This window comes from Candoia aspera, chromosome 1 (assembly GCF_035149785.1).
Source record: "Candoia aspera isolate rCanAsp1 chromosome 1, rCanAsp1.hap2, whole genome shotgun sequence".
In the NCBI taxonomy this organism is placed as follows: domain Eukaryota; kingdom Metazoa; phylum Chordata; class Lepidosauria; order Squamata; family Boidae; genus Candoia; species Candoia aspera.
In genome coordinates this window covers 248,669,763-248,692,603 of record NC_086153.1, presented here as the reverse complement: position 1 = coordinate 248,692,603, position 22,841 = coordinate 248,669,763, and the positions used below count along the sequence as shown (strand labels likewise).

Genomic DNA, 22,841 nt, shown 5'->3' with positions numbered 1-22,841 from the left:
ATATGAATACTGCTTTTAATTCATCTCTCTCTTACACACACACACACACCACTCCACATCAGATTTTATTCAGGTCAGTTACATTCTTCTCTAGCTTCACACCTTTATTTCCATTTCGCGTTTAAGTGATGCTTTTTACTGTTTACTCCCCTTACATTCCAAACTGCAATTTTCCATATACCACGGACATCAACCGATGGACCAATATTGATCTCTGCCACCCATTGACTTGATCATCTGCTAACAATAAGGACAGTACTAATCAGTGTTGGCATCTTTCAGCTAGTATACAAGCATAACCAAAGTCATGTTTTATCCCAAGCATGTTGATGCTATTCTATGAAGGTTAGGATTTCCAATCAGAGACTATCTTGGCAAGGCAACCTACTATTGTCTGCATCTAATCAACTAGAAGGTATGTACAGTGTACTGGGACACATCCAGGATGAAGTGAGAAGTACTGAAATCCACATCCTGCCTCAAAAGCATCAGGCATTTCCTCAGCAGACACACTGTCCAGAGCAACAGGATTGCATCAGTAGGCATAACCAGAGCTAAGAATGTTTTTCCAGGGTTGTAGATGTGTGATCTTCATAAATGACCACTTCCCCCCAAAAAAGACAATATTAATTTCCAAGTGGCACTTTAATATTTGATTCAATGCTAATTAAAAACAAAGTGAAACATTCAAGTAGGAAACTGGTTTAAACCAAAAAGCCAGTAATAGATAGCATCTATTTCGGCAATATTGGAACAGATTATTAGGGGACTGATTATATTATTCTCTTAACTAAGGTTGAAATAAATTTGAATAGGATCTTCTGGCATTGCAAACTACAGCTTTTATGTTGTACAGTATAACAGCTATATACAGTTATTTTGAAAAATGTTAAAACAGTATACTTATGTACAAATAGTAAAATATATGAACAATGACATTCACATATTAATAGAGAAGGGAAGAGAAGGTGGAGAAGGGAGAGGAATTAACTTGAAAACTTTTATTAGAAACAATTATAAAAAAGACATTTACACTAATAATGTAATTCAAATATAAAATTGGTGTGCTGTCTCTGTACACAGTACACTAGCTTCAAAGAAGGACACTGCTTTCACTACAGCAGCTCTGGTATTTTTTCACATAATTTTTTTTTAAAGAAACCCCACTAACACAATGATTGTTTTAATGCTACAGTTTACAGCAAGGACAAACTAAAAATAGCAGCAGTTTCACATGGCATGTATCCACAAGATTACTCCTGTGGTTTGCAACAATGCCTAACAAAGTGCTCCCAGTTGAATACACGAATAAAATTCACAACAGGTTTACCTGACACCAGGTATGGTTTGGCTTGTTGTCCTTTAGACTTTCTCCATGGCACTTCTTCTCTCCATGCCAGATGGAGCAATTTATAAAGTAATTCATTATACTATCAGGAAAACGCCTTTCATAACAATGCATTAAAACTAAAAAGCAGCACACCATTCCAATGGTTAACTCTGGATGATACAATATATAATATAGTCAAAAGCCTTGTTCAATAAAGGCTCCATCCAGTGTTCTCTGAGCAGCCTTCCTTTGTGCAATGGCATCTCCCTTTCTTCACCTCCACAAAACACCTCCCAAATCTACTCAAAAGAATCTCCTCCCACACAACACCAAATCCTCTGGAATAAATTTAGAGAGTACACAGCACTGAGGAGAAATCCATTTTACCTGGTGGTGACTATTTTTCTAGCAAATGAAGATCTTGAACATAACTTCTAAAGGTTGGGGGAAACAGAGAAAAAGGTAATTGTTTAACTGCATCTGGTAAAATTCAAATTGCAAAAGGCTTCTTTATAAAACCATTGACAATGATTAAATAGAAAATTAGAAACAGACTTTTCTCTTCTGTTTCTAATTCAGTCCAGCAATAATCAATTATCCTCCTTTGTCAGTTTATGAAATACAGTCATCAGTATATTGTGAGGCTAACTGAACGGTTCATTTTTTTCCCAGTAAGACGAGCAGTTCTATTCTGTGTTGTAGATCTAGTTGTCATCCGGTCTGTAAACTGTGCTCGCTCCTCAGCTGCTGCCTTTGCCAGTTGTGCTTTCTTTAGCTCTCTGCAAAGAGGTAAAAATCTGTTATTTCCCCTTCAGATAATATTGCAGAAATTGCATCCAAAATCATTAAAAAGAATCTGAAACAAAGGTATAATGTAAATGGGATTACTACTTCAAACATAGCAGAGAGCAGAACATTTCTCCATTATTCTGTAACAGTGGAATCATGCAAAACCTATTCTGCCTCATCTACAACATGATTAATTGGAATTGGAGCAATCCATAACATTCTGGACGTGATATTCCAATCTAAGCAAGCCTATTTTCATGGCAGGACAATCCCTGAATCAACCAGAATGACATGCCCCAGAGGAGGAACAAAATGTTAGATTTTGTACATATTAAGATAAAAGCCACTCCCTGAACAGCTATTTCCTGCTACATTAGGGAAGGGCAAGCCATGAACTGCATATGCCCCCAATATCATAAAATCACACCAATGAATCTTGGCATGAAAATTTCAGCAATACGGGGTTTTTTTTCCCTGTGTGGTTCCTCCCAAAACATTAAAGGTGGTTATAGGACTTGGAACTCATATGTTGACACCTGCACTATTCTAATTTTGCTGTGCAACTCACAGGTACAGTATATTTAGAGAAACATGTGCATTAAAAAGTGTGCAAGGAAAAATGTGCATGAAAATGATTTTTAAATAATCACAAAATTACATTGAAATATGACTCCATCACATTTCCTGTTTTCATTTCCACTTTGCATGACCATTACCAAGGACTCAGTAGCTTTTTTTACTCAACGTATCTGTTAATTCACCTTGATACTTCACGGTTTCCTAAGTATTATTTTGCTATTCCTTAAATTTCATGAACCTGGATAGACAAAATACTAACGTTATCTTAACTACAGATACATGTTCAGAAGTTAATTTTTTCAGAACAACTGTGCACATGAATCACACAATCCAACAGTTTAAAATGGTTATTTACCAACACCTCTAATCAGTTTCCAAACCAAGTCCAACTCCGTTCTCAAGCAGGTTCCAAACACAAGCCTGTCACCAATTTCTTCAATTCCTTCCTACTTGCCCTGGACTGCCAGTCTCTAATGGAGAGCTTTCAGGGGTTAGCCCTAACTTAGATCACCTGGTCAAAGTAATTGAAATGCTACTGTGGCTCAGCCCTCCGTGAGGCTGCAAGCAACTGCCATGCCATCTGTGCCTATATCCACACTAACTCCAATGCTATAGCTTGTTGTCCTACTTTTGCTTCCTACCATTCTGTTTTGCATATTCTGTAATATTCTGCTTTACACTCCATTTTCAAATTCATACTCAGTCTAAACTTATCCCATCCTTAACACACACACAACTAACAAAAAGAGCCCATACAGAAGGAAATACAAATCAATCAATGTGATGGAATGTGAGGGTGACCTTGGAAGATGGGGGAAGAGATGCCACCTAGGGAATGATCAGATAAAAGACAAAGGAGCCCACAACAGAGTAACAGCCAGAGAAACTTAGGAAGGACTCACCCTAACTACTCAGGTGGTAAATAGGGAAGGCGGAAGGTTTTTACTTTCAGACTTGCTAGATTCTGTTAATGTAGCCTTACAATAAAGTAGAATTAGCTCACTTCATTGTGTTTCCTGTCTGGTTTACCTGGGAGGGCTGACAATCAACTAGCCCATCATAGCACATTTCCCTACTCACAGCTCACAATGGACTAACGTGTCTATTGCCATGTGGGAAGAGGTAGAACCAAAGGGTACACAAAAGTGTATAGTTCCTTTGAGGTAATCATGACAGTGGTCTACAACCATAAATATATCATGTGCCAACTGAGGCAATCTATAAGGGTGCTGGGAATTCACATTTAACAGCTGTCTAAGTTTATAAAACATACTAGGAGAGCTCATCTTGTCTCTCTCAAAAGTATCCAGAAAATCTATTGAGAGGTCGATATCTATTGCCTGGGGTAGGATGCAGATAGAGATGCCTGGGGTTCACCTTCTTAAGCCAAATGATCCAAATGTTTTTGTGGCAGGTCCCCAATTTTACTGCAATGAGTGTTATGCCCAAATGGCAGAAAACAAAATGGTGGTTGCACAGGTAAGTATGAAAGTGTAAGTAGCCTAACAATTGTCCTGGTTAACTCCAAAAGTTGAGGGGGGATATTCCACAGCTTTATAAATTTCTTGAACAAGACTCTACAGATGTCAACATCCATGTAATAATCCCAATCTATTAGGATTGAAAGGCATGCTATTTCTGGCACTGGAGGAACTTCCTTTAAATTATCAATTGCAAGCTCAATCAATTTACAAAGTAAAACTACAGATAATGGTTGCTTTCAATTTTCGCAGTGTCACCTGGTATGTCACTCATACTGGGTGATTTTCACATTCAACTACACAATTCACTGAATTCTTCCCTTCCCTATGATTGAGGTATTCTACTTATATTCTGTAAATAATCTCTGGACTTTTATTTCATTGGCTACACTGATGATGCCTTAGGAAATCAACATCTTCCAAGGATGAAAGCCAGGATGGACTTTTGCATGTGCTCTAGATGCATTCTTAAGGAAGATATAAGCATGCCTCTCCCAGAGAAAACTACACTTTTTCTTCTTATTGGGAGTGCAAAGATCTCTTCACAAGTAACAAACTTATTAACCTTAAGCACTTAGAAATCACAGTTTAACCTTCTCTACTGGCACCATAAGCCATACCATATTCCTGAAGCCAAAATGTTGATGTTTATTCTATTTCAGATCCCAATGTGTTAATTTGTGCTTCAGAAAAATGGCAAAACCCTTTATTTTGTTGCACAGTTGTATGCAATCAGTATTATTCCTCAGTATTTTGAAACTAAAATTGGAATAGTATAGATTAAACTTACTTCTGCAACAAAGAGTTTTTGAACTTTTCAGCATTCAGTTCTATTCGTAGCTGCTCAGCACTCTTTCTAGCAGTGGATAACAATGCAGAATGCTTAACTAGAGCAACTGCTGAGGGTCTTTTCTCTGGGTCAGAGTTTATCATAACCTGAAATAGATTAAAGTTATGTTTGATTACCCTTTCCATCTCCACATATGGGAAAAATACTTAGTTTGTTGCCATAGATGCTTAAACTTACTTTTAGCAAGTCTAATAAATCTTGAGAAAGGACTTGTGGAATTCTGGGTAGTTTTCCTTGTCGAATTTCATGCCACTGATCCCCATTGGCAGGCAATGGTTCAGCCCCAGCAGCACATACCACAGTTAATGACAGTGCAAAAATATCTGCTTTTGGCAAGTAATTATAGTTCTGAAAAAGATAATTAAAATTTAATTGCCATACAGAAGACAACAGATTAAACATTTTTTTCCCTACATTCCAGCTCTGTTCATAGGACAGAAATCTGCAACAATAAAGAAAAAGTAAAATCTAACCAAGAGAGATACTCAAAGTTAGTTATTTTGGCATAATTTAAAAATGCATTAGTTTACCTCTTGTAAAACTTCATTGGCAAGGAAACGACTATCTCCTTCCTCCACCTGAGGACTGGCTATTCTAGTGACGTGACCAAGATCACCTTTATTAAAACAGTAAAGGATAAAAAATTATTTTCTCAAAATTAAAAAAAGCCTGTATTAATAGTTATAGTTCTGTATTTCTTACCTATTTTGAAAACAACTCTGCTAGATGACCATTCATCTTCATCTCCTTCTTCAGATATAGTAGTTGGAATTGAGGTCCTAGATATGAAGATATTACCTACCAAGAAATAAAATTAGAAAAACTGTATCAAAATATAAACTAATATCAGAGCTAGTAGAATTCTCACTGCTCTATTGCTGCTTCTTTGAGTAATGAATATCAGTAGTAACAGTTCTCTTGGAATGAAGCCAAATTTTAAGACAAGCAAGCAAATGTAATCCCACAAAAATATTTCCAAAACAAATACAACAGTTGGCCAACGTGTTTCAAAACAGATCTCTTGCACTGTATTCTGTATTTAGACTTGAAAAGTTTCAGTTGCTAAGGTGTGGTTCACTATTCATTTTGCTACTACATATATGTTCATGTTGGAAAATATTAAATCCTTACAATGCAGAAGACATCAGATTTTAGAATACTTACTAGGCTTTATATCCATGTGCACCAGTGACATTGAATGGATATACTTTAAACCACGGGCAACCTGTAGTAGCAGATCTTTCAGTTCTAGTTCACCAAAGTAACGCATATTTCTATAGTTTTCACTTATGGCATCAGCTAAACTGCCACCTGCATACAAAATTAAATCACATTAAAGGATTAAAAAAAAGCACCCTGCCATTTGTTCAGCATATAATATTTAATAATTGTTCTTAAATAATAAAAAATAATTAGCTTCAGAATGTAGATAGGAGCCTGAAGTTTACAGCATGGATTTGTTTGTTGCAGGTATTTCTGTGACAATCTACCCCAAAACACCTCCAAGCAAGTTTGCTTAAGATCACTACTGAGCTCACAATAAAAGCAAAATAGGAATTATACAGTAGCTAAGACTTTATATTAATGCTAGTTCTAGATGTAAGTACCACAAAGAAAACTTGTTATATAGTGTTAGGGAAAATCTGTATTTTTCTAAGTACAAGTTCACAATGAACTGAACTACAAAATGCACACAAATGTGAATAAGCCTCACTGACTTCAATCAAATGCTTTTAAGGAATATTGTGGGAACCAAAACTATGAATCAGAATGACTCAACTATGAACTAATAATCATCTTAGAAAAGCTGTTTCTAGGCTTCTCTCAATTCATATATAATATGGAGATACTAATACTAATCTACTAGATTTTGTCTCAGTGATGCTTATGAATCTCTATATAAAGCATTTGGAATATTTAACAAATACTGATATGCAAAGAAAACTTTTCTTTTTGGGTAAGAGTCAAGTTTGCTTTGTACAACCCATCTAATTTTATATTAAAATCTACAAAAGCTTCCTCTATTTTTGTATTATTGATGCCTTATAAGTGCCACTTATCTGACTTTCTCCATTGGCTGAGCTGAAAAGCTGCTTATTGCTAAAATATATTCTGATACCCCTGGAGTAGAAGGCAAAGGAAAGGAAAAGGAAAGTGCAGAGCTGGGGCATGCTCACAAGAAAATGAAGTGGTAGTAGGCAGGGGGAAGCTGTAATTTTGGTTTCTATGTAAATCCCTGGTTGTCAGCTGAGCCTACATTTCCACTGTGGAATAACAGTTGAAGCCTTAATATGTCTGCCTTGAGGGCTATAACTGGAGTCCCTCACAATTAATGTAACACAAAATTAGCAGCAGAGGAAATGTATTTCAATATTCAACTTTACAGTTTCAGTTGAAGCTGAATCACATCAAACTACTTAATCAAACTAATAACAGTACAATATTCCCCACTCATTTTTATTTTTCAGTCAGAAAATTAATTGAAATAATCAGCCTAGATAGAGATGGACCCACCAAGCCAAATGGAGTTTATCAACAACAAGTCAGAAGACTATTACTAGCTCAGGGGAAGCAAAGCTTTTATTTTAATATTTGAAAGAAAAGCTTCCTGCCTCGTTTTATTTAAGATGTATATTTTTAATATAATTCAGCTTTGCTTATTTAATGTATCACAGTTCTCCCATTTTTGTTCTGCCTTTCAAAGCATTCCCGTCAAATTGTAGCCACACACCCAACATCTGTAGAATTACTGAAACTGAAATCCCGAATCCTCAGTATGCCTCTTAAAAGAGGACTTATTTTAAGGTAACAAGAACAGGAATGTTATCTCTGGTAAGAGGCAATCAATATACCTCTTACCTTTCTCAGCCACTTGCTTAGCAACCTACTATAGTTATTTTTCCACACTCATTAGAACAAAAGCTTACTTACCATTACAATATTCATTTTGAATAAGCATATGATCATCTTCAGCCCAAGCAGAGAAGTATCTGACTACATGTGAATGCTGTCCCAAAACTGCATGGGCATAAACTTCTCTAAGAGCATTTTGCCTATGATATTGAAAAAAAATGGTAATGTGAACAAAATTATAATTTTACCAAAGCATTAAGCTGTTATTATGGAATATTAAGTTGTCAGATAAACAGAATTCTGTTCATTTTACTAAAGTAATAAAAAAAATTGGATTATTCTGCATAATACAAGCATGTCATGCAATTTAGGCAAAACCTCAAGCAAACAAGTAGGAGTGTGCAGGAAACAATGTTCGTTCGTTCGTTCTTTCATGACCCAAACAAATTGTGGCTCAAATATATGACTGGACCATTCCAGGCAGGTTGTGCTCTGGCCAAACCAAAACCTGGACACAAAATCTGGAAGGGTCTGATGGGGTGAATAGGGCAAGGCTGGTACTCCTAATCCTCTTTCCCTTATTCTTTTGCATGGCCTATTTGCCAACCTGCCCCCACCCCTTAATCTTTCCAGAGCCGTCCTTCTCTTTAGGAGCTGCTCATGTATTCAAGTGTATCTTGCCCAAATGGCCCAGCTACCCGGCCCTAATCTTTCCAGCCAATTTCCTTACCCACCACATATTGCCTTGCCTTTCCCCCATTATCTCAACCCAGAACATCCATGTTCTATATCCATGCCCAGAAAACTTTAAAGTGGCTGATCTGTTCATGGAATATTTTACACATCCCTAGAAAGGAGCTACTGCAGACCCAGCTCTATTTAGTATTGTTCCAAATATATTAGTGGACCTATGTTAAATATTTTGATATAAAAAAAGGTATGCACAACTTTGTATCATTTTTTCAAGTACGAACAATTCATTATCCTAATTGCAGAAACAGTATTCTATGTTTTTAAATGAGCTGTGCCCACAGAAGCAAAATATAATACAAGATACTTTGCATTTAAATTTTTGCTAATACTCACTCATCAATTGAGCCGGCTAATGGTTTCTTAGATCGCTTTATTGCATAGATGCAACCATCAAGCCTTTTCACACATTTGAATACTGAACCAAATTCTCCAGAACCAATCTTCTCCAATTCATGAAATTCTGTGGCATATCTTGATTTCATGTTGCTTTCTGTTATGCTGATCCGCTAAAATTGTATAGAGAGAAACACAGCAGAATTCAACGTCACTGAAATGTGCTTATTTAGAAATATATGGTTTTACGGAACTTCTTTATTTGTTTTTACCTTGGCAGGTCTGATAGTTTCATCCTCAAGTTCTCCATCACTTGCTTCCATGTCCTCATCACAGGAGCTAAAAACATAAAAATATACAAAAATACAATGAAATCTTAACTTTCCAAGAGATTTTCCTAAATAATACATCACTCATCCAGAGGCAAAATATATAGAGGGTGTATGGCCAAGAATAGTGCTAGGAGGGTGCATAGAATCTTAAATGAAATTCCACTCCTTGAGGTGGAATTGTTTTTGACTATATTATGCTGATAAATACTATACTACAGCATTTGACCCGAGTAAGATACTTGTGTCAAGTACTGAAAAGAGTCAAGTGAGGAATGGAATTATTTAAAAGAAAAGGGAAGAATAGGAACACAAATTGAAATATAGAAATCTGATCCATAGAGAAAAACCTGGGCATGAGCTCCTTTCTTAAACAACAAACCCATTTATATTGGCAATTTTTAACTAAGAACCAAGCAGTACCTTTCTCCTGATACATAATACCCCACATTTCTTTATCTCCATATTGATGGAGGCAATAGGTTAGAGTAAACATAGAAAATCATGGTATCAATAACCCAAGCAAAAAAGCTAAACATGCAGCAATTTTGGTAACAGGGACACATTTTAACATAATGATTTTGTTCTGGTTATCACTCCTGGCTTCATGAACTATACCTTCTTTCCTTTTTGTCCCTTTCCATTCTGGTTTAGGCCAGAATTCCCTATTATATTCCATAAACTAGGGCCTATTTTCTTGGTCTGTTAACTAACATTCAACTTTGGTTCCCTGGTTATAGAAAACTGTGCCTTAGTAGAAAGCAAAACCTTCATGGTGAAGATACTTTAAGTCATTGTTACTTTAAGAACAAATGGTTTTCATATTTTGCTAAGTCATGGTTTAAACACTGAAACCATGATTCAATAAACATTGGCTGATTTCACATATAATGTCATAAACCATATTTTATAAACAATGGCTGGGTTTATACAACACATTAAGCCAACAATTTGTTAACAATTTGTTAACAAGCCATTTTGGTTTAGTGCAATGTATAAGGTGAAAGGTCCCCTGTGCAAGCACCAAGTCATGTCTGACCCTTTGAGGGGACGCTGCTTTCGTGACGCTTTCTTGGCAGACTATAGCGGGGTGGTTTGCCATTGCCTTCCCCAGTTGTCACCTTCCCCAGCAAGCTGGGTGCTCATTTTACCAACCTCAGAAGGATGGAAGGCTGAGTCGACCTGAGCGGCTACCCAAGAATCCAGCTTCCACTGGGATCGAACTCGGGTCGTGGGGAGAGTTTCGGTTGCAATACTGCCGATAAAGCCAGCTATAATTGATCTCAGCTTCACAGATTAGGATTTAAATAAAACACGACATAATCATCCAAACCAGGCTCTTATCTACCTTAGTTCTAACATTCTGCTTTAGCGGTTATTTTCATCACTTCAGGCAACAGTAGAAATTCTCTATTGCCACCACTCATGCTCATGCTCTATTGCCACTACTCATTATTCACTATGAATCTGTAAAATGATACTAAGAAAATCCATTTCCTTTCTCAAGGTAGGGCCTCTGGCTGGTGATTGTGAGAATTTCATTTAAATATACATATTAGCCAAGACAGTAGTTAAATATAATACAGATTGTGAAACACATGTGGAAGATACCAGGTTGCAGAATTATATTTTAAAAGATTATACCAACTCACTGTTTTAATAACATTTTTTTTTAATAGTCTAAAAAAGATCAGTTGAGATACTCACTCATTCCAGTGTGTTCTCTTTCTCCTTCGACATTGTCCAACTGAAGATTGAAGAAAGACAGAGTCCGGAGTAAAGGGATTAATGTTCACATGAGGGGCTTGTCCCATATCACTTTCCTGTTTTACTAGTTTTCCAACATTCATAAAGAGAGAGCCACCTCGAAGTTTAGCTGAACTCGAGCCCATTCCTTCAGCTCGACAAAGGAGACTCTGAAAAACCAATATGACAGATCTGATTTAACAAGCTACTGAGCATTTAAAATCTAATACATCCATACAGGTAGTCCTCGCTTAACGACCACAATTGGGACCATAATTTTGGTTGCTAAGCAAAGCAGTGATTAAACAAATCTGACCTGATCATATGACCTTTTTTGCAGCGAACATTAAGTGAATCACTTCCTGTGCTAAGCAAACCATGAAGTTGCTGATGCTGCAATGGTCATAAGTGTGAAGACTGGTCACAAGTTGGTTTTTTCAGCACTGTTCTAAGTACAAACCATCACTAAACGAATAATTGTTAAGCAAGGACTACCTGTATTCTCTTCATAAACAACTCCTTGTGCTTCCTTTCTTACACACTACAGCATAAATTGGTTTCTTATGTGTTATTCCTAATTCGTTAACTCCTCTGAGAATGAACAAAAGAAATCATTATGGGAAGAAAATATTGTGGAATAGTCAGATATATTCAAACTTAAGTTACAGACAAAACCATGATTTTTAGCTATTTTAGCAGGCAGGAAAGCCATTTTCTATCAGTAGTTCTTGGAATTCAAGCCAACGTATGGTGTAAAAAACAGTAATAATGCATGCCTGTTATTAAGCTCTTTACAAGTTCGTATCCAGCAAATAAAATCCAGATTGCTTTTTCTTCACCAGAAAGTTCTTCCATGCAAAACACAGGCTAATTTAAAAAAAAAATCAGGATACAAATGGGCAAGCTGGCTGATAAGGCATGTGGCACTGCCTGCCTTCTCCACCAACTCATTTAATTTCCATCTGGAGATGTAGCAGATTTTGCCAGTTTCTACACTGCAGAAGGAGTTCATATCCTTTATAAATCAGTTACTTTCTCCTTGTTCTGCCTCAACTAGAAGGAATTCCTAATCACCATTCCTACTGGTTAAATGTAAGATAATATCTCCACAATAAAAGTATCTGTTCCAAGAAACAAAAAATGACAATTTCAAGCAGGTTTTGGGCCAAAAAAAAAAAAAAAAATCAGGAGTCTAGTAGCACCTTTCTCACCTAACAACTTTTATTAAAAGGCATAAGCTTTTGTGAGCTGCTGCTCACTTCATCAAATGCATAAAATGGCCTGACTGATATAAGATTCAACTGGGGAAAAGCAGGAGAGAGAGAGAGAGAGGTTGGTTATGCAGATGCAGGTTACATGAGAGACAGATCACAAGTACCTTATCAATTAACATTATGTGTTAAAAACCCACTGTGTTTGATGAGACCTTCTGAGATTGCCTGAAACCTTTTGGTGCATATGAGTTTAACCATTTCTCACTCAATGATACTGTTCAAGTTCTGATTTTCAAAAACAGTCACTCTGAGGTCTGCTATGGAGTGTCCTGGGAGGTTAAAATGCTCTGATATAATTTTGTCCTTGTCTGAGTCCTGTATCAAATTTGTGCCCATTAATTCTTTTGTACAAAGTTTGCCCATTTGTCCTATGTAGAATCCAGAGGGACACTGCTGGCAGATGATAGCATGTATCACATTGGAAGAAGAACATGTGAAGGTGTTTGTAATCTTGTATGTGACCTTGTTGATACTGTTGGTGTGGAAGTGGGAGCAAAGTATACACCTGGGTTTGTTGCAGGGCCTAGTCTCATGTTGGCATCCTTTTCCTGTTGTTTCTTGTTGCTTGTGAGAATCTGGTGGCTGTCCATATGCAAGCTTGGGCCTGCCAGTGCCAGAAAAACTACTATGTCATTGTACAGTATGGGCTGTCGCTTATTCATAATGTGTTTCAGTGGCTTGAGCTGTAGGTGACAACTAATGGTGTTGTTCTTCTGTTGTCTGTTTTTAATAAGTCCCCCCTGGGAATTGATCTGGTTCTATCAATCTTGTTGAGTGGATAGTTTAATGTCCTGAATGACTGCTTTAATTCCAGGTTGAAGTTAATTATTTTTCAGAACTATAGGCAGAGAATTCCACTCATCTTAACCAAATAACCTAGGATAGCTGAAGGAAGAACTAATCTCATAAATAAGAAAGGCTTAATGTTTTTCCCCCTCACTTTGAAGAGTTGTTTCCATATTGATAATCAGAACTGATATACAAGAATATAACATTCCCAGCGATAATTATAAACTGTAATCTTCATGAACCTCTTCTGTCAGTAATAGATTTGGCCAGAAGAAGTGTTACAACTCAGATCCCATTATTAGTTTAATTAAATTTAACTCCCCTTTTGGGGGAGATGGGCAGTGATAGAAATCTGAAAAATAAATAAATAAATTTAAAGTAAATACATACTAATCAGATCACATATTATTCTGATTCTACTCAAATCCACTCATGGCTGAAAAAGGATGCACACCTTTATATGTATATCTTTCTTCTACATATATTCTATTTTTAATATTGGAACTTGGCTTTTAACAGGGTTTAAAAGAACACATTCCTCACTAAATTTTGAGAACCATGACAAAAAACAGTTCCTCTGAATTTCAGAGATCTGTGTATCTACTCACATTAGTGACATTCAAACATTAAAGACAAGGCAGAAGCAAATAAAACGGACATTATTGCATTATAAAAATGTATCTGAAGTGTCTTCAAACACTTTCCAATTCCACAAACTTAATGCCATCCATAGGATAAAAATATAAACTGCTATATTATAGGCAGGTGAACCAAACAGGAAATATCTAGAACTTAATAGTGGTGCTAATGAGGGTTGTAATTCAAAATGTGACAACAGATTAATTCTGTGCTCAAGATCATCTCCTTTCTGGAACACAAACAACACACATACAACAGCCTCTACTTCTTTGATTTTTTAAATAGTAAGAAACCAGTAATATATACAAGCTGTTACTGAAGCTTTGGATCCTTTGGTAAACATGAAAGACTGATGTAGTAAGCAACAAATACTGTATAACAATTCCTAACAATAACTATGCAGGAAGAAATCAATTAATGGTACAATTTCCTGGTGGCCCCTCATCAAGTACTAAATAGATGTGACAGGCTTAGCTTTTTGAGCCAAAAATGCACGAAGTACTGCCGCCTAAGCCAGTTTGGTGTAGTGGTTAAGGCATCAGGCTAGAAACCAGGAGACCGTGACTTCTAGTCCCGCCTTGGGCACAAAAGCAGCTTGGTTACCTTGGGCCAGTTACCTTCTCTCAGATCTAGAAAGGAGGCAAAGGCAGCAAAACACACACACACACACACAACTTCCAAGAAAACTGCAGGGACTTGTCCAGGCAGTCTCCAAGAATCTGACATGATTGAACAATTTAAAAAAACTGCCACCTACTGGAAAGTAAGGTCATTACAAGTTTTAACGCAAAGCTCTGATCCCTCTCTTGTCAGTGGTTTAAAAATAATCAGCATGTGCCTCACTGGGCTCATAATTACAGCAAGGACCAAACTAGAGTGATTTGTTCTAACCAATGTATAATTTAAACCTTATATTAAATCATACTACTGCATGATTTTTACTATTATGGTTATTTTATGATTACCAGCAGTTAGCCAAGATCTTCAAATAATATATTGCTGTCACTATTGTATATGTACATATTGTATATGTAAAGATATTTCTTAGCCCAGAGATTCTACACCTGTATAGGAATAGTTGCTTTGAGTGTGGTTAACATTTATTACAACTCTTCTATAGTACAGTGTTATCTATATGCATAGTAAAGGGCCAGCTTGAACAAAAATTAAATAAACCAGGGATGAACTCAGCAGGCAAAATTAATTTTAAAGAAAAAAATAGTCACAAAATGAAGAAATGAAATCTTAGCCAAGTGACAAAGATTTTAACAAATCTCAGAGATAGGGGTATCTGCAACATCATATGCAGCCCAGCCCTGTCCACTGTTAGAACACCATGAGTTATCTCCTTGGCATTTTTATGGTTGGGGTAGGCAAACTTTGATCTCTAGCATCCACTGTGATTCCCCAGTGGGTACAAATAATTTTTTTTCAGATCCAATTTTTCATTCTTCAGGCAAAATGGCTGCTTTGACCCTTGCAAAGCACTAACATCATCCTTTATACCGTAAAAATGGGTTGACTTTTCCTTGTCTAAGTGAGGTTAAGGGGTAAAATAGGTGTTTTAAGCCTCTGCAAAGCTTAGGACAAGAATTTGACTCCTTAAAATACCTCAGAGTCCACCTCCATATTTCAGCTTTATCCACTCCAGTGACAGCCGCCAAAGAGACCAAATAGAAGATGTGCATCACAACACTACTGAAAATGACTGCCCTCCCTTGTTTTAGGCCATGAAATATCTGGGCTAGCATGGGAGCTCAAAGTGACTCAGATATCCTAGATGCAAGCCATTTAGGGTTTCACAAACTCACAACAAATGGAGCTGTTATAAAATTATATCTATGATTTCCCATGGAACTCTTCATAAAACATATACTTCTACTTTCTGTACATCTAAAGTTACCCCAGATTGTTCAAAGGTACCTGTTGAATATACTGCAATAATCCACTCTAGAACTCAATTAAGCCATGTATTACCATAGTAAGATCATAGTTACATTTCCTGAAAATTCATCTGGATTATTAAGACTATCCTAATAGGCTTCCATCTTCAAGAAACTTTAGACATACGTTACTTTAGATATACAATATTGACAGCAATATACTAATTTTATAGTAAGACAGCTTCATAACATTAGTAATTTAGAGGACTTCATACAGAAGATATGAACAGAAAATTAACTTCAGTCACAAAATTATTGATTCTACAACATCATACAACTTGACCATCATCTTAAGAAAAACCAACACATTGCTATTGTCAGAACAAGCAGACAATTTTTATTTATTTATTTATTTGATTTGTCCCCGCCCATCTCCTCCCATCGGGGGACTCTGGGCGGTTTACAACAATCAATTAAAAACAACCATAAAATACACAGAATAAAATACAATAATAAATAATATAAATAAAGGTAAAAATAAAGAATCCAGGTGGTGAAGAATCTAAAAATAATAGTGGTCTCAAAGCTTTTTGCCTCATTTATCAAAACTTTACATCTCTCAGATTTCTTTATAATGTAAAATTCACATAAACTTTCATGAAAAGTGTATACATTTTAAAGTAGATGCTTTGCTTTTAAAAAAATCACCATAAAACTTTCCCTATTATTCTATTTTTTAAAAAAGGGGATTGATTTCCTAATATATGCTGAGTGATCCTTGAACTGCTTTCTTTCTAGAAAGTAAACACGCCAAAATCACTAAGCAAACCAGAAGGCCAGCATTAGGACCATTAAGGTTTTGAGTAGTTTTCTAAGCAAGTTGTAGTGGACTGGCCACATACCACAATGTGGGAAAAAAATATTTTGTTATAATTTGTAGTTCAGTTACATAATATTAACTGACAATCTGTCCGCAGGCCTTACCAAAGATGCTAACTTTTTTGTAACAGGCAAGCAAGCGTGTTATGTAACAATTATGATACAGCAGCTTGATACTGGAAAAAAAATTGTTCTTATTCTTGGCCCAGTTTTATGAACTGGGAAATGAAGACCTCAAATCCACTTTCTTTAGCAAAGCTATTCTGCATTTTATAATGCCAGCTGCAATAAAATATCAGCCACATGTCAAGTGGCATGTAGAACATTAAAATACATGTTGAGAGAAGCTGCATGTGTGGCATGTAACCCTTATCATTAGAGACATGCATAAGATCCAGCTAAATACACCCAACAAGGTTAAAATTCCGTCTCAAATTCATCTTACTTCTTGAAAATTGTCCTTTGCCTTGTGCACAGAGAGCATTGGTCAGCTTTCTCCCGTCTTCATAACATTTGAGACTTTTAACAGGGCAGAAAGTACCCGCAGTAAAGCATACCCTGTCTGGCACCAATGAATAATCTCTTTGAAATGTCCTGCGCAGAAACACTGACAAAGGCAGAAAGGGGGCGTGGCATTTAATCCAAGAGCGCCGCTTATTGTCCTCGCTGAAGACAGTTTTTTTTCCAAACCAGACAATAAAACTTTGTTCTGACCACCCAAAAGACCAAGAGGTCACGGTCAGGGAGGAAGCCAAGTGATCTCACCTGGCAGAGGATCGACCACGAAAACTCGCCTGAGATCACACGTCACCCACGTGCTCGGTTGAAACAAAATCAAACAGGCTTGCAACTTACGGGAAGCCCCCAACAGCATCGAGAAAGCACTCTCGGCGAAAGTGGCAAAATGCCCTCTTCCTCCCAATCCTCCACCCACCCCTTCAGCAGTCCCTCGACCGTCGGCAGAAGGAAGACGCTCCTTCTCGGCCAACCGGCTGCGTTCCTCCCCCCATTGTCTTCACTCAGGGGCCTTTCCCCGCCAACTCTCCTCTCACCTTCGGTGTATGCGGGGTGTCGAAGAGGCGCAGCTTGCGGAAAGTCTTGTGCGGCGGTGTGCCAGGGTACTCGGGCAAAGGAGAGCAGGGATCCTGGTGTTCCCGGTACCGGATTGTATCTGGTCGCGGCGGGGGCGGCGACTGCCCGTAGTAACGGCGGGGACCCTTCAGCGGCGGCGAGCCAGCCATGAAATAAGCTCCTGGGGATTTCACGGGGGACGAAGAGCCGAAGCCTTCCTCTTCCCACGAGTCCCCCTCCTCGCCCGGGAGCGCGGTCGACGCCAATTCCCTCCCGACCTCCTCGGGCGTATGCGGTGGCGGAGGCTCCCGCCGAGCTGGCGTACGGCTGACCGAGAGAGGCGAGTCGGCCTCCTGGAAGGCCGAGTCTTCCCCGGTGCTGTTGCCGCTGCCGCCTCCTTCCTCTTCCTCCTCCTCATAGCCGCCTTCTTCCTCTTCTTCCTCCTCCTCGCAATCGCTGCCGCCGCCCGGGAAAAGCAGCTTCTGCCGGATAGGGGCCGCAGTCCGCCGAACCGTAAGGCGCCGCGCCCCCGGAGCCAGCGGCTGCTGCTGCCGGCTCAGAAAACTCATGGCCAAGATCGTACAAGCTATTCTGTCCCTCCCGAGGCTTCCGTTCACACAGGCACCTTGACAGCCCAAATCCTGCCCCCCTGCGGTCAGACTCTCCTCCGGCGAGGGTTCACACAGTCACCCGACAAGATTCCAACTCGTCCGCAAACTCCAGCGCTCTCCACCCTACAGTACAATCGCCCGTTCAGACTCCGCGGCTTTCCCGCGACCGTTGGTCACGTGCTGATCACACTGGCCAATCCCACACGCCCCCTCCGTTTGAAAACACCAGTGGCGAGAGGCGGGGCCCTGGGTGATGACATCAGCGACCATTTGGCGCGAATTCGGGGGTGAAAGAGGGAGGGGCTAGTTTATTTGTAGGTTGGAGGGGGTCAGTGTCTGAGAGAAAGGAGTAAAGTATTTGGAAAGGTGTAAACGAGGCTGCAAGTTTAGTATTTGTCCTTGGGGAAGAACGCTAGAAGGTATAAAGGAGGGTTTCAAGTGAGTCCTGGAGTTATCGGGGCTGACTCAGATGGAAATCCCGGCCTCTACATGGCCCGAAACTGCACGTTGTAGTCATAATGTGTCATCAATATCCAAATTGTTTTAAGGGCTCCTTCCTTTTGGATGTGCTTTGCCTGTGGCAAGCAGTCTGCGGAGCCGAATCAGCGCTCGTTTAGCTCAGCGAGCCTCACGCTGAGTCCTAAATCGCCAATCTGGTTGGAATGAATGAACCTTACACCTAAGTTGACTCAATACGTTTCAAAAGAAGGGGCGCAAAGGTCCGGGTGTAAACCGGTTTGACCGAACTGATGGATCTGCTGCAACGTGAACTTCCCCTTTTCTCCTTTTACATGGGGTGCTTGTGATGAAACAACTGAGTCGCCCAGTAGACCTTTCCGCAGCTTTCTCTGCAGATTTCCTGGTCCCTTGAGGCTGCAGTCATGGGCATCCTCGCACGTCAGTTGACTATAGAGTTGGCGCTAATTAATTAGGCGTTTTCTTGCATGGTTTTTTTCCCTTCTCGCTGGAACTGCTAACAGCAGAGGGAACGGTTTTTCTGCGGTTACGTTAGAATTTGGACCGCTGTGATAAATGCACTCCAAACGGTCAACCGCAGGTGAATGTGCGCACACTGAGCTGTTTAAAGGGTTTCTCCCCTGCTGAAACGGAAGCTCGAGACTGCGAGAAGAAAAGCTAGACAGCCGCGCCGGCGGTCAGACTTCTCAGCCAAGAGAGATCGAGCCGAAAGCGCTTTCAAGGGGCAATGGTGGACTTTAAGGCTTGCAGGGAAAATAGAGAGCAAGTTGTCATAAGAGGCCGTGCGATTTTCGTCTCGCTGAGGAGGCACCATTTGCAAAATGCAGTCTTAGCGAGGATCCCAGATGGGTTTTGGTTGAACTGGAATGCATGACTGACTTCTGGACGGAAGTATGTCACGTCCCCCGCATCATTTGCTAAAGTTCCATTGAGCCGATCGCTACTGCGCCTCCTGTACAGTCACCCCACCTAAAATAACTACGTGAAAGAAAGGAACCCCCAACCAAAGTTTGTAACAAACCAGCCCTGTCCCCATGTTTGGCCTGGCCATATGGTGGCTGGACATAGTGGCATCCACAGCTCAACAGTTAATTCACTAGTTCATCTTCCAAGGTGATAAACTATCTGCTGCCAACTATCTCCAAATGCAGAACATTTTCTGCATTCCACATAAAACAGGCTCAGTGGACACAAATCTGAGAGAATAATATACAGAAACCAAAAGGTTTTGCTTTTGCCTTTGAGGACAAACTGGCTGATTTTAAGTCTGTTCATGAACAAAGCATTTCAAAGAATGTTGTGATATACTGAATGACAACATATCAGGGGTTCTGATTCTAATGTATGTGTATTTAAAATCAAATATAATATATACCAAAGAGAAAAACATCTGTAACTGTCTACATGTATTTTGAGAATGGCTGTTGTATATGTGATTGTTACTGATTTCTGCATTTACCCACTCACAATAAAGATCAGTGTATAACTAAAATTTGGGACATGCATGTTTATGTATCTTTAACTTTCTACTTAAGTAGCTGTGTTCACCCTGTAGTAAGCCACTGTTTACTTACAGGTTATTAAATAAACCATAGTTCGCTGACATCACACAACACGCTAACCAAAACCAAGCAAACTGTATACTGTGTAAATCAAGACAATTAAAAAATAGTTTTTCCTGACTACATGGCAGCATTTGCCAAAGAGTTAGCAAGGTCCTGAACTGTGTTTCCTGTGTTTAAGATATGACTTAAATGGTTTTGTTACCTTAACAAAGCCTCAATATGAAATGTATTTAGGATGTGTTTACACAATACCCTTAGGTTAATTAAACCATGATTTACTGAATTAACCCAATTGCTTGGTATGTACAATGCACCAAACCACAAATTACCCAAACATCTTTTAACCTAGTATGTTGATTAAATCAAAACCCACCCTTGCTTGAACTGTGTTTAATAGCTCCCAGAGCTATTCCCCAAGGGATCCAGTCAAAAAGTAAGAAGCATACAAAGAAGTGCTGAGATTACAAGCTGTTAAAATTATGAATGTAATAATAAACTGGAGAGCAGTTTGGTGTAGTGGTTAAGGCACCAGGCTAGAAACTGGGAGACCATGAGCTCCAGTTCTGTATTAGGCACAAAGCCAAGTGGGTGACCTTGGGCCAGTCACTCTCTCCCAGCCCTAGGAAGAAGGCAATGGCAAACTAGTTCCAAAAAACCTTGCCAAGAAAACTGCAGGGACTAGTCTGGGCAGTTGTCAGGGCCACAACTAGGGAGGGGCAACCCGGGCATGTGCCCCGGGCACCGCGCTGGGGGGGCGCCAAAATGTGCGTGGAATCCATCTTTGCCCCTGGTGACACAGACCCTAGTTGCAGGCCTGGCCAGGAGTCAAAAACTGACTCAAAGGCACCCCCCCAAAAAAACAAACAGCTAAATGGAGAGCAATAAAAACAATACCAGCTAAAGACACTGGAACAGAGGAAAGGTATGAAGAGCTGCTTTTATTTGTTGTCACTGTAGCATTCTTCCATTCTTCTGGGTTAAAATCCAGGAAGCAAAGTTAATGAATTTGTGAGATACAAGGTCCACTATCAAAAATATATTTTAAGGATGACACTATACTAATATTTTTATATTCTATTTTATTGATTTTATTGATTTATTGATTTATAGAGAAATATTCTGTATTCTTAAATCACTGTTGCTTGCATTATCTCATTTGCCTGCATATGTCATTGTGATATTGGTTTTATTTATTTATTTATTTATTTATTCAAATTTTATTACTGCCCTTCTCCCCCAAAAGAGGGGAAGTATGTGCATTTATGTATGTGCATTGTCTGAAGAACCATTAATTTAATTTTTTTTTTCAGAAATTATCACCATCTAAGAGATTTTTTGGAAAGATCAGATAGCCATCTAGCTAGGATAGTCTACTAAATTTCTAATATCAGCAAAGAGTTTGATTAAATAAACTCAGAGCTCCCTTCCAATTCTGTGATACCAAATTTATATGATCAATAAAATTGTCACCTGAAAGTGGCATTTTTGCTGCGATTGCAGCTGCTTAGATCTAAATATGTTATGACAACATAGAATACAAAAGAACTTGCACACTGAAGGGGTCATTACTGGGTCTGCTGGAAAAAGGAAATACAGTTTTTAATACTATTAATATAACCATTACAACCTTAATCGTACAATGTTTCTACTAGAAGAATGGGAAGTTTTTGTGGGTCTTTCAAAAAGGTATGATTTATTTAGGGCTGATGCTGCCATCTAAGTAGATGCTGCAACATCTTAAGTACAATTGCTGTTTCACACCTACGATATACAATATTAGACTTCCTAAGAGCATGAACTGCTTTTTACCAGAGACTCTTGATAGAAATACAAATATTATTAAATAGTCATCCATGCACAATGGGGCCAGTTGCAAGAGTAACAGATTTGGACTAGTCTCATCATGGCTTCTCCAAGACAACCATTGAAGGCACATGGAGATAGCCAATTTAATGTGGTTTGCTGTGCTCCATAAAGCAGCACAAAGTATGCCAACTTACTCTGCCCCAGTATTAAGGTATTAAGGCATTTGCAGGATCTTCCTGCTTTCACTTTGGACATTGCAATGCACAAACAAAAGAGGTGGGGCTTGTATGATGATGCTCTGACACTACCTTCTTTAGTTTGAATCTGTCCCCCACCCCCCACTGTGCTGCTACTGTTCTTACAGTTAAGCAATTGGTGAAGAAATGTCTACCAGCTGCTCCACTTCACATGAGCGAGGCTTGATGCTGGGAGAGAAGGCAAGTTTTGGCAGAACAATTTTAACTATCTTTCAGAACCATTACAGTTTGTTTTAGAGAGGCCCTTGTCTACTGGATTCTGTAGCAATAGTAGAGAACTCCATACACCTTAGTAGTAGACCAAGAACTTCCTACACTTTTCTCTAGCTATTTGATATCGCTACAGAGAGTAATGCTTTTAAAGAAAAGCATAGTCCAGATCCTCTCTAAGCAGATAACTGAGTCTGACTACTCTAGCAATAGTAACATCAAGATCACAAGAGAACATGCTTAGAGAAATTCTGGTGTATGGCTTCTTTAACAGTATTGGTAGTGCTGCTCCTCTCCTCCTATCATATCAATCCAGCACAAATCAAGATGACCATGG

The 22,841-nt window shown here is 38.8% G+C and overlaps 1 protein-coding gene across 1 annotated transcript; it reads right to left on the bottom strand.

Annotated features, from left to right (window-relative positions):
• Nucleotides 1-630: 630 nt before the first annotated feature.
• Nucleotides 631-18,363, bottom strand: WEE1 (WEE1 G2 checkpoint kinase). The gene is made up of 11 exons (XM_063289452.1): nucleotides 17,560-18,363; nucleotides 11,005-11,213; nucleotides 9,241-9,307; nucleotides 8,969-9,141; nucleotides 7,961-8,082; nucleotides 6,194-6,340; nucleotides 5,732-5,827; nucleotides 5,560-5,645; nucleotides 5,207-5,377; nucleotides 4,970-5,115; nucleotides 631-2,109 (listed from the first exon to the last, which is right to left on the bottom strand). Exons 1-11 carry the CDS (start codon nucleotides 18,145-18,147, stop codon nucleotides 1,959-1,961), a joined length of 1,956 nt encoding a protein of 651 aa, XP_063145522.1. The 5' UTR covers nucleotides 18,148-18,363; the 3' UTR covers nucleotides 631-1,958.
• Nucleotides 18,364-22,841: the final 4,478 nt, after the last annotated feature.

Excerpts from the sequence above, each read along its gene's own strand:
- WEE1 (XM_063289452.1), bottom strand. The coding sequence starts at position 18,147 with ATGAGTTTTCTGAGCCGGCAGCAGCAGCCGCTGGCTCCGGGGGCGCGG. Across the intron at positions 11,214-17,559 it reads ACACCCCGCATACACCGAAG|AGTCTCCTTTGTCGAGCTGA; the intron begins GTGAGAGGAGAG and ends TTGGTTTTTCAG. Across the intron at positions 9,308-11,004 it reads AAGAGAACACACTGGAATGA|CTCCTGTGATGAGGACATGG; the intron begins GTGAGTATCTCA and ends TTATGTTTTTAG.